This window comes from Lates calcarifer, linkage group LG20 (assembly GCF_001640805.2).
Source record: "Lates calcarifer isolate ASB-BC8 linkage group LG20, TLL_Latcal_v3, whole genome shotgun sequence".
Classification (NCBI taxonomy): Eukaryota; Metazoa; Chordata; class Actinopteri; family Centropomidae; genus Lates; species Lates calcarifer.
Genome location: NC_066852.1, coordinates 8,050,371 through 8,065,288, shown reverse-complemented (window position 1 = coordinate 8,065,288; position 14,918 = coordinate 8,050,371). Strand labels below are relative to the sequence as shown.

General features: G+C 40.9%; 1 protein-coding gene across 1 annotated transcript in view; it reads right to left on the bottom strand.

Annotated features, from left to right (window-relative positions):
* Positions 1 to 6,112, bottom strand: part of atp2a3 (ATPase sarcoplasmic/endoplasmic reticulum Ca2+ transporting 3) — a 44,309-nt gene extending 38,197 nt beyond the window's left edge. Inside the window, exon 1 of the mRNA XM_018691843.2 lies at positions 5,553 to 6,112. Within this exon, the coding sequence (XP_018547359.1) occupies positions 5,553 to 5,670 (118 nt within the window). The 5' untranslated portion in view covers positions 5,671 to 6,112. The remainder of the gene's footprint in view (positions 1 to 5,552) is intronic.
* Between the last annotated feature and the right edge of the window lie 8,806 nt (positions 6,113 to 14,918).

Here is a 14,918-nt window from a genome sequence, read left to right as displayed (position 1 = left end):
AACACATACTGTATACTGCTTGTTGCACATTAGATTCAGGTTTAAATAAACACTCTGAACCAAACCAAATAAGCACCCTGCTCCACATTTTATGACATAATACTGTATGGTGAGCTCTACTGGTGAGTTACAGAGGAAAAGGAAAAGGGCCTGTCAACTGAGCAGGACATGCATGAGGTGATTAGCACAGAGCTGATATCTCATCTGAGCTCAAGGCTTCCTCTTTAAGGTCACAGCTGTGCGAAGAACCATTTTTGAGAATCTCAACAGGCTAGTGAGGAGGATGGCACCAGGCCACCCAGTAGCCAAATGGAGGAGCTGAATGCTGTGAAAAATAGTCACCAATCCCCTTAACAGCGGACTGAATTATCTGTGTTAACACCATGCTATTTATAGGCTTTATTCTAGGTTTAGAAACCAGAGCGACACTTCTATCCAATCAAATGCCTGCTAGAGTACAACTTTACTGATCTGAGCCCTGAAGCAATGGAGGCCAATCAAACTTGTGAAAATTTCTGAAAATGCTGGAAATATTTTGAAAAGGTTCAGATATGACCATTCCATATAGAGACTGGATGTATAAGAATGGCGTAACTTTAAAAACACGCTTTCAGCATAAAAGAAAATTATATTGCTGTATGATGTGCTAAAATGATACTGAAGAATAAGTCCGGTGATATTCTACATTATTTAAGAAATCCCATGAAAAGACTAAAACCAACAATGACTTGATCCTATTAACAAGTACTGCCTATGTAGCCAGAGCCTGAGCCTAGAGCCTGTGCCAACTAGCTCCATTGTTGTCCAAAAACTATTAAAAACACATCACTGAGCCACACGGTTGCGCTGGGTGTGATGTTCCATTATCGGGACACACCTGGGTACTGTAGTTTATTTTGGTCCCTACATTTAAATATCTTAGATATCTTTAATTTTGCCATCTTTGCCAAAAAACTCTCAAAAAACTCACTCTGTAATTTTACTATAAACTCTCTGAAGGGTAACTTAGAAAGAAATCCTTCAAAAGTTAAAGGCACAACTTGACAGTATTTTAACAGTGTCTTTGCTTGTGAAATATCTCATAAGCAGAGGTTTAACAGGTCATAAGAGTTGAAAGGTACAAAAATTATATTAAGGTGTCAGATTCTAATATTGTTTGAAAGGGATTGCTGAAAATGTGTGAGTGGTCCAGCTTGGTTTGAGCTCATAATACAATCTAATTAGCAAGTACAAGTAAGAGTTTGGGCATAAAAAGTAAAGACAAATGTGAGTATTCATTATGAAATAATGAATTTCCTACCAGGATAAGAAAATAATTTTCATGCTGTTTTGACTCTATTCTTCTCACTGCTACTTGTTTTCTTTCACCTGAACCTGTCCCAATGAAGTGGAACAGGTTTATCCAACTGATCCAAGCACATGACTTTTCTTGTATTTGCTTATTTTTTTCCCAGACGCTAATAAGTTACACAAGTTATTTGACATACAGCTCATTATACTGCACAAACAGCTCATCTCTATCTGAGTGCCTTTAGGTGACCTTGTGTTAACTCCATGGTACACGCTCAAGGCAGACACATACGGTACAGCATATGCTCTGTGTACACACACAACCCACTCCGTCAAACACAAACACCTTTGAGTGCACATCCCCACAGTGGGCCGGACTGTGCTGTAGCAGAGTGTCTGGGGCAGTACACGGCAGTGGCAGCGCACTAGATCCTGGTGACTCAACATCATCTTACCATGAGGGCATGATGGTGACTGACAGATGCAGGGGTGGGAGAGAAGAAGACATGGCAAGTGACAGGCTAGAACAGGATCACAGCTCTTTGCGCTTTGAAGGCAGCCAGGCAGGCACACACAAAGCCCACTAGAACAGGGAAGTGACTCAGATGACTTTTCTACAACTTAACTCTCCTTTCTCAGCCCACATAATGCCAAAACTGTTACCACAATTTAACCCTCAGCTGGACAGTTTTTCAGAACAAGTGACAGTAAAGTGGAAGCCAACAACCCCCTGATTGAGGAGTGTACTGCAATGTGCCATCATGAGCGTGTCGGTGCTAAAGAGGAGGAGCAAGAAACAGCAGAACGGCTCTCATATTTCAAACACAGGAGCAAGTAAATCAGGCCGCTTTTATGTTGAGTTGCAGAACAGGAAGAGAAACAACACTGTGAGTGAGATCCCACTAGAGGAAGTTGTAATTATTTTTCATGGCAGAAACCAGAGTGAGGAAAGCGCAGTAACATTGCATAATTTACCAAGGATGGTATCACTTATTGATCACTCGCAGTGATGTCAGACACCCTTGGGATTGCATCAGTGACATAAAACAAAACTAAAGGTGTCTCTGAAAGGTGGAAAACAAGCTCACACATTTAATAATGGAATCAATGACAAGAATTAAAGTTGCCTCATATCAGTGAAATCAACAGAAGCTCAGTGGGGCTTGTGTGTACTAACAGATGAAACAGCTGACTAGGTTTGTCTTTATTGCTGTCAGCAGATATCAGGAAGACTGTTGTTGACACTGCTTTTCTACCATATTCTGTCTGTAAGTCAACATACGTCTTTAACATTGGACATGTAACATGATGGTGCAATGACATGCAGTTCTAAGCTGTTTAACCTGAATATGTTGCGCAATTGTACTCCTCTCCTGCAGGGAGTGTCAAATGATATTTTTACAATCTACTTATTGAGCATGATGTGATTAATAATGCCTCTTAATTCAATTATACTTTAATAATTTAAAGTCTGAAGAATTTCAGCTTTGATGCAGCACAGCTAAAGCACAAAATTCTCCAAAACATTAGAAAAGGAATCAATAAATTAACACCCCCTTCTCTTTCCTGGACACTCCTTCACCGGAGTGTCAGCTCCTGTAAAATTGCTGTCTGCCCCCCCCCTCCAAAAAAAAAGTTGATTGCTCATAGGGACAATATGGCCTTTTACTGACACTTTCTAAAAATGAACGCACTGTGCCTTTGAAATCGGGGTTGTGAGGGCACAGAATACAATCATCGAGCACCGCAAGCTGTAACAGCACAAACATTCTTTGTGCACCCACACACGCAGAGCATGTGTGTGTGTGTGTGTGTGTGTCTGAGAGAGAGAGAGAGAAAGAGAAAGAGAGAGAGAGAGAGAGAGAGAGAGAGAGAGAAAGAGAGAGGCCTGTGACTTCCTCTACTACATCAGAAACAGCTATTTCACCATGAAAGTGATAAACCGTCTTGTAAATTGCGGTGCTTGTAGTTCTCAACAGTAAATTAGCAAGATTCCTGTAGTGTGTGTGTGTGTAGTGTGAATGAAGTTGCAAATAAAGGAGTTGCTCGTGGGCCATATATGGAAGGTGCGAATAAAAGGTCAGCTGCCACCTTTCTGCAGCGGAGACTTTGTAGAAAACACCGTCCAGATGTGGCAGCTAAGTTAATTTTCCAACATGTCAGAGCACGATCAGAAACTCTGACGCTGGATAGTGGGATTTCTGTCACAGCACATGAAGCCAGGAGGCCAGGACACGACTTGCCTGTCTTTAGTTACAGTGTGGCACTGAAAAACAATATTTTATGTGCTTTCCTATAACATCATAAAAACCAAATTTAACTTCCAAGTTATCTATAGAAGTAATGAGGCACTCTGATCATGTATTAATTGTGGGGTTGAGGGGACGGCTAACAGCTAACAGACAGTTCTCAGATGTTTGTGGAAACCAGCAGTGGTTAAACTCCCTCCTGCACCCCAGAGATCCAGAGGCAAATTGAGTGTGTAAAACCTCTCCGGTCCCATGGAGGAGTGCTATGTCAGAGTCAAACATGTCACATCTTTGTCCCTGCGTGTCACTGCCTCCTCCTTGAAGACACTTGAAGTGGTGCGTTGATGATGAGATGAAAGAAGATCATGTCATTTTCATCTCCTGCTCACCCTCTCATTCAAACCATCATCTCGTCCAAACTGAGACCAACAGTGACACTAAGCTCAGACGCACAGCAGAGATGTTGTTTGTGGACATGTTGATTTAGGTTAATGATCCTTCTGATAATCAGATCCTGCTAACCATTACACTGAATGAAACATGGTGCATGCATGTCAGCGGGAGCGAGGTAATCGTACCACCCGCAAACAGCTTTGAACAGACGCTCCCTGGAACAAAACACCATGTCTCACACAGAGAGTCCTTGCAGTCAACTACAAAGTCTGCGGTTTGTGTGCAGAGGGGAAGGAGCCGTTTAGCAGCTGTACATCACTCTGCAATGACATGTACTAAAATAGTAAACACACCAAAGCCAATTTAATGTTGTTTTTACCCCTTTTTTGGCCTGTGGAGGAGCGGCTAGTGTGGATAACCCCCATGCAGTCAGCCCCTAAAGGGAAAAAGGGTATTCCCTCCCTCCATTTATCTGTAGCGCGTTCACATAAGACAGGAAGTTCACAGCTAAAAGCGAAAGAGATGTTATCTGTAGCAAGACGTTGCTTTTTTCCATGAAGTCATCACAAGCCCCTGGGTAGAGTGGCTGGCTGCAACAAAAGGGCTACTGTTTGACTGGCACAATGTGCCGCTCTACTCCACAGCTTGGCCACACATGCAAATGACAGGCCAGGAGGGAAAGGTGTGGTGATGTCAGGTCCAAGCTCAATGTTAAAACACCCATCAAACACCAGCTGAGTGTAAAAGATGGTGAAGACTTCAGGGGGAGGGCCTCATGTGTGAGAGCTGCTGCATGATCCACACTGACAGAAACTATATTCTCACCTGTAAGACAACTGATAAATAGCAATTTTATTTGCACTGTTACTGTTTTGACAACAGATGCTTGTGTCCTGATCTTTATCACTCTAAAACAGTCTATTTTTAATGACTTCACATATGCACTTCCCTCTGTGATCTTGTAATGTGAACTGGAAAGTATACACCATGTGGAGAACAACTGTTGAAAGTGAAAACAGGTTGTTCAAGATTTTCTGTTTCATTATCTTCACCACCTCATCTTCTTCCTCTCCAGTAGCCTGAGCCTGCCTGCCCTGCACTTCCTGATCCCTGCATGACAGCCAGGGATGTCTTGTCTTCCAACACACACACACGAGACAGCGCATACTGTACCAGTACTCGGCCAGAAAGGGCTGCGTGTTTGCTTTCGATAAGAATAAAGCTTTCTTTCGGAACTCCACTTGACATACTTTCAAACCAGACCTGGTATCAGATGACCTCAGGAGACTAGCTGGATTAAAAAAGTCGCTCTGGATCATTTATTCCAATCGATCAGAGATTATTTGTAGTGATACTTTCCCTACCCAGATGTCTCTCTGTGTCTTACTCTAACCTGTGAGATGTGCGCTGACTGATTTCAACACAGGCATGTACATCAATGAATGTGCCACTTAATTTCCACTGACTGTGCGCCAGAGGGAATATTTTTTTACGCGCACGAACAGACTGAAATATAACAGCGGTAGTTGTTGGATTTCCTGGGAAATGAATCGATATAGGCAGTATCACGCGCCAGCTATGAAGTGAGATGAACATTAGATAATATAGAAAACTACTCACCGTTGGGTCCATATTTCTCCAAATTGACTTTGACTTGTTCCAGAGTCAGCCCAGTGTTTTCGTTCACACCGAAGTTGTCTAAAACTTCAGTCGCCGATTTAGTGTGCGCATTTTCCATCTTGTTGGACTGGGCTTAAATGATCAGATTGTAATGCATGCAGTATCGAAATGCATGTATTGTGGCAATCGGAGGGTGTTCGGGGATGGGGGGGGGGGATTGAAACGGCAGTAATTTCCACCGACGAACGTTCAGGCGGCTGAGGCTCGGTCGGTTTGCTCTGTCACCTGTCCCCCCTGAAGAAAACCTCCGGATCCGGCGCTACAGACGCTGTCGTTTCTCTGTTGATCGACTGCCGCTGCTATTTCATCTCCATCTGAAGGTGTGCTGTGTCTGTGCCGGGGCGGACCGACTCTTCGCTGTTGAGCACTCCCTCCTGCGCTCCCATTGGCTGCGCGTACCTGAGCGGAGGGTTTCAGCTGCCTCATGCAAACACTTCAAACATGTTTCTTTAGAACAGGATTCACTAAGCTCTGACGATCCCCATGTTTGTCATAGAGCAGGGTAATAAAGGTTATAGTCAGCGCTGTCATGTTATGCTGTTATTGCTCTTCATGAGGAAATTGTCTTGTTGTTCACGTCAACACAGTCAGCTGCACATCAGCGCCCCTGGAGCTGAAAGGGGACAAAGTGCCTTGCTCAAGGACACCATAAAACAATGGCTTTCAGACTATGTGGGACCAGTGCAGAATATTACAGTTTGCCTGTAGGGTACTGCACGTTGTCAGTCCTCAAAGCAGCCTTTAGGCCAGTTGCACAGAGTTTATGTTAATCTGGTCAATTAGAGCAGTTTTAGTTCTGCTCTGAAACTAGTCCGCTGCAACTCAGACAAAAATAAGGCTGACTAATTTTAAGCTTAAAAGACAGCAGCTTTACCCTCCAGGCTATTTTCCACTGTGAGGTTGTCCTCGCAACTGACAAAAAAGAAGAAAACATGGCTTGTAATTTGTGGTCTGTTGCAGAGTCAGCAAGGAAATAAAGTTTCTGATGATGACACAGTCACTAAGATATGTGTGTTTTTTTTTTTAATTTATGCATCTGTTTCACACATCACTGAATTTTCTCAATAGTTTGACCTTATGACTGTATGACCAATAGTTTTGTCAGTATGTTTTGGTTTTAAATGCACTGAGGTGTGCCTAGGATTTCTCAAGAATCAGAAAGCTTTGTGCAGCAGTTTAGTGTTTCTTCAAAGTCTATTTGTTAGATCTAAACATTATCAAAGTTTATATCAAAGTTTATATGAAAGCTGCCCTGATATTACAGAAGTTACTGTAAGAATGAGAGCAGATGAGACAATCCAAGCTTGGTGTGTTCTTCTTTCAAAAAATTGGTGTTTTTATGTACTGAATGTTAACTAATTGGAAAGAGGGTAGCCAGTGTTAGTTGTAATGATCACAAAAAGTAAGATGAAAGGTGAGTTTCTGTTCTATTTTGTGGTTGAGAGTTTCCTTGATGTTCACACAGGCTAGAGGCGTCAAACTATGTGTAAATAACATATATGTACTCTAGTGTTGACAGTGTTTTCATTAGATTTGTTTACTGGATACAGCACTTTCACCAATAGAAAAAATAGTTTTAAACAAAAGGCATACATAGGAAATAAAAGCAGCAGAATATACAATGTAAAACAACAGAATAAATGTCATTATTTCATGTGATGGTGGTGTGGTTCTGTCATTGGCGAAATAAGGTGGACTTTTTGAGTTGCACAATTAACAGAATAGAGCATCTCAAAAACCCTGACAGCTGTGTTCCTTGTCCTTGCAATCTTGCCAGACTGTTCTCTCAAGGAGACTTGGCGAGAACATCTTTCTCAACTCCATTCTTGGCTGTCCTGGTATTGAGAAACAGCTTTAGAGTCCTCAGGACCAAGGTTGAATATCACTGCTTTGGATGTTTGCCCACGCAGGGGCTGACCTCAAAAGAGTCCAGTTTGAGGACACTTAATGTTAAATCAAAATGGAATAAAACATGACTTTCAGCACTCTATAAATTCATCATATAAAATATACATTAAAGCCTAAAAAGTAATTGTTAACTAATTTAATTACAGGTATATCCACATACATGCAGTTATGCAGTCATGTGTGACATATGGAAGAAAAAAAACAGTTTTAGTTTTGTAGTTATCATTTATTTTTATAATTTACTTTGACCATTTAGCATTTGCAACAACCATAAAATAACTACTTACTGGAAAGTGAATGCCTCATGGTCTATCAATTAGAAACATTCAATAGTGGAAGAAGCACTTTGATCCCTTACAAAATGGTGCTATCTGTAAGTTTCTGCTATAGCTACACAGCCAGTGTTAGCATTAGCAACTGTTTACTTACCAGTCTAGAGGAAATGTTGAGTTCCTCATCAAACTTCATTCCTTTATTCACCGAGAGCTTTCTCCAGCAGTTTAAAGCAACATCAGTGTTAACTATTGTGTTGCTTCTGTTTCTATAACTTCTTCTCTTCCACTAAAGCTAGCCCTGGTCCTTCTTGTATCGTAATACCACTTTGCGACAGTGAGTAAGTCATTGTAACGTCTGCCCTCAGTCCAACATGAGCAGATGGAGAAGCAACACTGACCAAAGGGCTGTTACTGTTAATATTGGCCATGTGATGATAGCAAAATGAACATTTAACACCTTTAAGTGAAAGTGCTAATTCAACCCCCCCCCAAAAAAAAAACATCCAGCACAATTAAAAGTTCTGAATTCAAAAGTTTACTTAGAGTTAATAAAACTACAGCATTATCAGTACGTAAAGTATCAAAGTAAATATACAAATGTACTCAGAAAGCAGTTACCATACTTTATATAATTTTATTATTAATATTAATGCAATAATGCATAAGAAGCATTTCACTGTTGTACTTTGTAAACAACTCAGTAGTTAATCTAGTGTTTCCCAACCTGGCAGGTTAATTTTGAGGGGTCAAGAGGGGATTAATGGGAAAGGAAAGAGGAAAACACATATTGAGGTAAATCAATTTGTAGTCATTTTAGGAAATTTTCTCTGATCTTTGCTTTTTAGCAGGTCTTGTATATAAATTAAATCATGTGAGAACTTTACAGGGGAAATGTTTCCTTGGTGGAGCATGACAAAGGATCCCACTTAGATGCCCTAGCTGCCTTCAGTGAGCTGTTCTAATAAACAGTCATCACAGTTGAATAATCCTCCTTCCACTCCTCTTGTTAGTCTATAAAAATGCCGAAACCTTTAAAATGACCCCCAAGGCTCAAAATCATTTCACATTTTAACCTCCCCTTGTATATTTTATTTTTTCTAAGACATCACGATTGCATCCTGGTGACTGAAATCACTAGTTTTTATGAATCCATAGTTTATGACAGATCGCTTAGCCACTAAGTCACTTTCCTTGTTTATTGAGGTCTAACACACTCACTCCCATTCCAACAACTTGTTTCAACCAGGAATTCATATAAATGCAGCAGCAGCACATCAAAACACTCTCTAACTGTCACCCCAGTAGCTCACACAAAAGTGATCCATCAGAGCATCAGGAACCAATTGCAAAGCCACTCTCAATGTACACAAAAACATTATTTTGCATATCATTTACTAAGACCCTCCCGGGACTGGAAAAGTGTCACTTCCTGAAAAACAGCAAAGGCGACATATTCAACATGTGTGGTAGGTGTAACCTAAACTTCCAACTAATGAAACCAGAACAGATTTGTGAACAACCTTGTCCTCCTGTGCCTGCTTACAAATTCAATTCCCTTTTCCCCTCTGACTGAAATCCTATTGGTTGAAATTTTTGAATGACACCTCACTTTGTTTTGTCTTGCTTGGCTTTTTCCAAAACGGTATACCCCTGTGGTTACTTGATGTATGGAAGGTCAGCGTACCTCAGTCTATTATAAACCTATATTGTTTATTAACAGAATGTTTCTGTTTACAGCACTTTACAGCTCATGAATGTAAAGCCCCTGTAGAGATGGCATTTATGGGAAAAATCTGGGTTTATTGATGAAGTGGCAGAAGTTTAATGAATTTGCCCATTCATCGTCAACTGGGGAAGAATTAGCCAACTACACTGCAAGTAGGGAAACTGGTGCTCCAGATTTCCCTTCCATCACTTTATCCTGAGTGTCAGGTTACTGCAGCACAATCTCCCCACAGTATGCAGATGCTGAAATGGGTCTACTGTTGGAGATCACAGGCACTGGACTGGGACCTCGTTGGGCACAAAGTATAAAAGGAACAAGGTGCTCCAATTCTGTCCTCGCTCACAGCTGGCCTCCTCTCTCACAGTAAAAAAACGTGTATTTATATCTGGAGCTTACGTAACTTCCAGAGCTGCTGTCTGGAGGATGGTAGCTGGCCACATGAAGTTCTTGGATGCTAAGTGCCTACAAGTGCCCTCTCTCTTGCTTTGGAGGTTCTGTCTTTGCCTCTGCGTCAATATTCAGATCCAAAGATTTCTATTTTAAAAACCAGACCTCACTACAGCTATCCACAGATCCCCAGCAGACACCCGGGCTACAATCACAGGATCTACTTATTCTGCTCACTGCCCACTCACAAGCACAGTCGGTGAGATTATTGTTAGTCATCAGCGCTATCGACTTATGGCTCGAAGTTTTTCTTTAAACTTGTGTGTGAGTGTCTCTCTGCGTGAGCTAGAGCCTTTGCATCAGCCCTCATGGTGACATAAATTTTTGAGAGAACCCCTTCCATGCCAAAGCTCTTATGAAAAGGAAATCCCCACCCCGACCCCCCTCTCTGGCTCGTTCCCTCTTTCCCTTCAGTGGCACACACTGGGGGACTGTGCTAGTCTCAGCGCCAGTCACACAACATTTTCCACACAGCACTGTCAGCCTTCCAATAGCATTTGCCTTCCCATTTCGTTTGCAGCTTTCATTTGCATGAGGGAAATGAGCCATGGCCTCCCAAGCATAAAAAAAGATATTTCCCTCCACCTTGCACGTGATGTATCATAAACCTGCTGTACCTCCATCTAGGACAAGACATGCCATTCTCTGTGCACCTGAACCTGAACCTGAATTCAGGTTTTTATATTTGATATAAAAACATACTTAAATATTTCACTCAGAAAAACAGCCTCATCAGATTTTCTCCCTAGAGCTTAGTACATTTGAGATCTCTCTGCTACCTACACAAAAGACCGGAGCACTAGGGACAAACAGCTGTTGCTGCCATTGACTTTGATTCAAGGAGATGCGATGTGAGTCAAAAAAACAGTCTGGAGCAGCTGTAGTTGACAAGAAGCCCAAGTGGCACGTCAACCCCGCCCAGACGCCTCGCCGTTAATAAACCTCTCCCCTCTTTTCCCCTTTTCTCCTTCGCCTCTTCTCCATTCGGGGGCTCTGCACATCTGTGAGAAAGTCATCATTTCACAGTCTGGTGCAGCAGGATGCCACACAGCCTGTCAGCCCCAGGAAGACGAGGGAAATGTTTTATATCAGGGGAGAACTGTCTGCTTTTATGCTGTCTTAATACCAACTTAATATTTTAATTACACGTCTCAAATAATGTTTGAATTAGCAGCTCACTCCTATTTAGCATGCACAGATAGATGGATATATGGAATATATATACAATCTGTCCTCATAGGAAGCTGGAGAAATAGCACCCAATTGTCTATCTTGTGGGTTAAGGAAATCAAACATGTTTCCTAAAATATGACCTTGTGTCCATCAGTGTGCAATAGAAGGCAGTGGAGGGAGTTTATGCAGCTAAGGAGTTACCTTAATTATCTTAATGTGGCACAGAAGCGACAAATTTCACTGTGAAAGATTTCAGTGTGATTTAACACCTTTAATTAGCCAAAATGAGGCAAGTTGTCTCACTGCTTGCAGTGGCATCATTTTGGAGACTTCAGACATTTGCATAGAAAATAGAGTTAGAGTCTTTTCAGTTTTCTATTTTCCTTAGTGGGTGGTTTTCCAATATTATGGGTTGCCAGTCAATGAGCCTAAAGTTCCACTTTGAGGTTGGTTTCCTGTCAGGTTTGATGCTTCCTGTTTGAACCCAGCTCACTGGTCAGTGGGCTTTGTGTGGAGGATATTACAGCCTTGTTATGCAGCAGAACCATCTCCGGTTCTTTTTTATTCCACACATTTATCTTCCTTGACAAAACTTGGCACTTACAATACCCACAATGCCACTTGACTGCTGACAGTTCGGTAGGAGATTTAAGTGTGTTATGCTAATTGTGGCTAATTTAGCCTCAAATGGCAAGCCTATAGAGGAGATAAAGACCAGGCTACAGGATTCTGGTATGTTCACTTCCTATCTCCACACCCTCAAATTTATTCTCATTTTCGAACTTGTAGTCTTCAGGCCCAACCACTGCTGACTCAAATGATTTCAATCAGCACCTTCTGAAGCCTCACAAAGTTTTATATAACTTTTTCACATACAGTTTATTCAGAAAGTATTCAGACCCCTTCAGTTTTTTCACATTTGGTTGTATGTCATATGTCACATTGCCCTATGTCTGGAGGAAACCAGACATGATGCATAGAATTTGGTTGTCCTTCTGGAAGGTTCTCTCATCTCCACACAGGATCTCTGGAACTCAGCAAGAGTGACCGTCAGGTTCTTGGTTACCTTTCTTACCAGGGCCTTCTCCCCTGATTGCTCAGTTTGGAAGAGTCCTGGTTGTTTCAAACTTCTTCCAGTTAAGAATTATGGAGGCCACTGTGCTCTAGGGAACTTCTTCTGTGCCTCGACACAATCCTGTCTCTGAGCTCTGCAGGCAGCTCCTTTGACCTCATGGTTTTGGCTCTGATATGCATTGTCAGTTGTGAGACCTTATATAGACAGGTGTGTGCCTTTCCACATCATGTCCAATCAGTTTACCACATGTGGACTCCAATCAAGGAGTAGAAATATCTCAAAGACAATCCAGGGAAATGGGAGGAACCTGAACTAACATTGACATTGCTTTCAACTGCTGAAGACAGCTCTTGGGGAGTAAAGAAATGAAGTTTGATTCCTTGCAACATTTCTTTAAAACAACTAAATAAACAGCTGTTAATGCTAATGTTGGTCATGTAGCAATTGCAAAAATGCACATAAAGTACCTTTTAAGTGAGTCCATGCTACTTTTGATGAACTGCAGCCACTATGGCATCAGTGTCCAATAAGAAGACAATAGCAAATGCTAAAATATAATCTAACAGTGGTATAAGCAGGGAGGACTCATTAAGATTAGATTAAGATAGATTAAGAAGTGATTCAGTAACATTAACTAACCTTAGCCACTACCAGACTGAGTAAGCCTGTAGAAGCAAAACTCAAGAGTGTACTGAATAGGACATGGATGCATTTATCTATTTTTTTTTTTTTTTTGGCAGAGCTTTTCATTTGTGACTATTATGACACTGTAGTGTTTACACATATTATTATTACTATTACATAGTCTCACATTAACACTGCAAGGATATTCTGGATAACATACCAGTTGGTGTGTTGAAGGAAACAGGTGTAGTTACAGTACAGAACATTCAAATCAAAGTTTATTATTTCAATAGGACTGTTTAAATGAGTCTTTTTATTAGTCTGTCTGTCATTCTGCCCCCCCCCCCCAACATTGCTCAAATAAACCATTTGAATTAATCAGGGCTATTCTATTGGTCTTGATTAATGTTGATATTTGTTTCTGATGTGATTAAACTGAACAACCTTTGACGGCCCACTCTATACACTTGTCACTATTCATTTTCCAGTCTCCTCAAAACCAACACTTCAATATAGAATAGGCGAGTAATACACCACACACACACACACACACACACACACACACTGTCATCATCACCCCATCCAGGCAGGCAGACTATTTGCTACTCAATCATTTTTGGGCAGGATGAGTCACTGTGCGATGACGGGGCTCATGCTGTCAATCAGTCTGTCTGTAATGGAATCAAATGCTGCATATGAAGCAATTACTCAAGTCACTGATGATGTGTGTTTAATAGGGAGCCCAGTGCAGGCTTGTGCTGAATGCATGGTCCCCACACACACATAAACAGATCAGTTCCTGGTGGGAAAGGACAGAATTGAAACTATGTTTATGACTTATCAGATCATATCATGTCAGACAAAATATATAATAAGAAGACATTACTTAAAACGGCTACAGATAGATAGTTTGATTATCACCCAATTCTCCAGGACAGAGCTTTTTAGTGACTTTAAGATAATTGTGTTGATGTTTTGGTCCACATCTTTGGTACTTTGTTCACTCTTAAATTTCTCCTATAGTTACTGCAGTTATTGTGGGTTTAAGGGGCTCTGGTAACTTGTAATGGATTATTATTTTGACCTTTAAATAACCAACAAATTATTGATTCATTAAAAAGAAATCAAGATGCATATTTGCACATTCTTCTGTCATATACCCAATGAATCACACGTTGCCATTGCAGACTTTTATCTTCTTGTAGACCTTTAAAAGTGTTTCACCATAATACTTTGGCAACATTTTAGGTTCTCTGTCTTAAAGCAAAGGGACTGACATCTACATCACAGTCATAATTCCTGCATCTCTGCCTCAGGGCTCAACCCACAATCCAGTCAGCCCACAATCAAATCACTGGTCTCTGAAGCAAGACCTTAATAGACTGTGTGTGGTGAATCAATATGATGCCACATTCTTTTGAGTTTAAGAAAAAGAGATACATCATTTTAGAGAAAAATATCTCAATCAGGCACAGAGAAAAGGAAACACTATCACTTTTATTGACAGACCAATTATGCTTTTTCCTATTTGTTTTAAAGTATTGATAGTGCAGACACTGCTGATTGACTACTGTCTCATGTTTTTCTTATGAGATCTATCTTGTCTTTGGACTCCCCAGAGCTGTTGCTTATTAAAATCCTCTCACCTTCTTTGAAACCTGAATACTTAAGATGTTACAGAATTGATTAAGTGGGACCAAACTGTTTAATCAATAACTATGAATCTGAGCAACTTCTGCTTTTAGTTAGAAGCCAAACACCCAAGAATCTAATTTTCATATGTCACAAAGACATAGAGCTTTGAACTGATCCATGGTAATGACAAATGGAGAATGACTTTGTGCATACAAAGTACATTAACATTGAAATGCACTTGATTTTGAATCAGTCTGAACTGAAAACATATGTACCCATACTGTATCACTGTGAAATCTCCCAGTCACCTTTTCACCTTACCTTTTATAAACCAAAATTATAGAGCTGTAAATCAACAGCAGCATGGATTAAGAAATGCTGGAGACAGTGGTTCACAAATACCAAATGCTGAACTGTCCTCAGGCAAAGAAAAGACAACACTG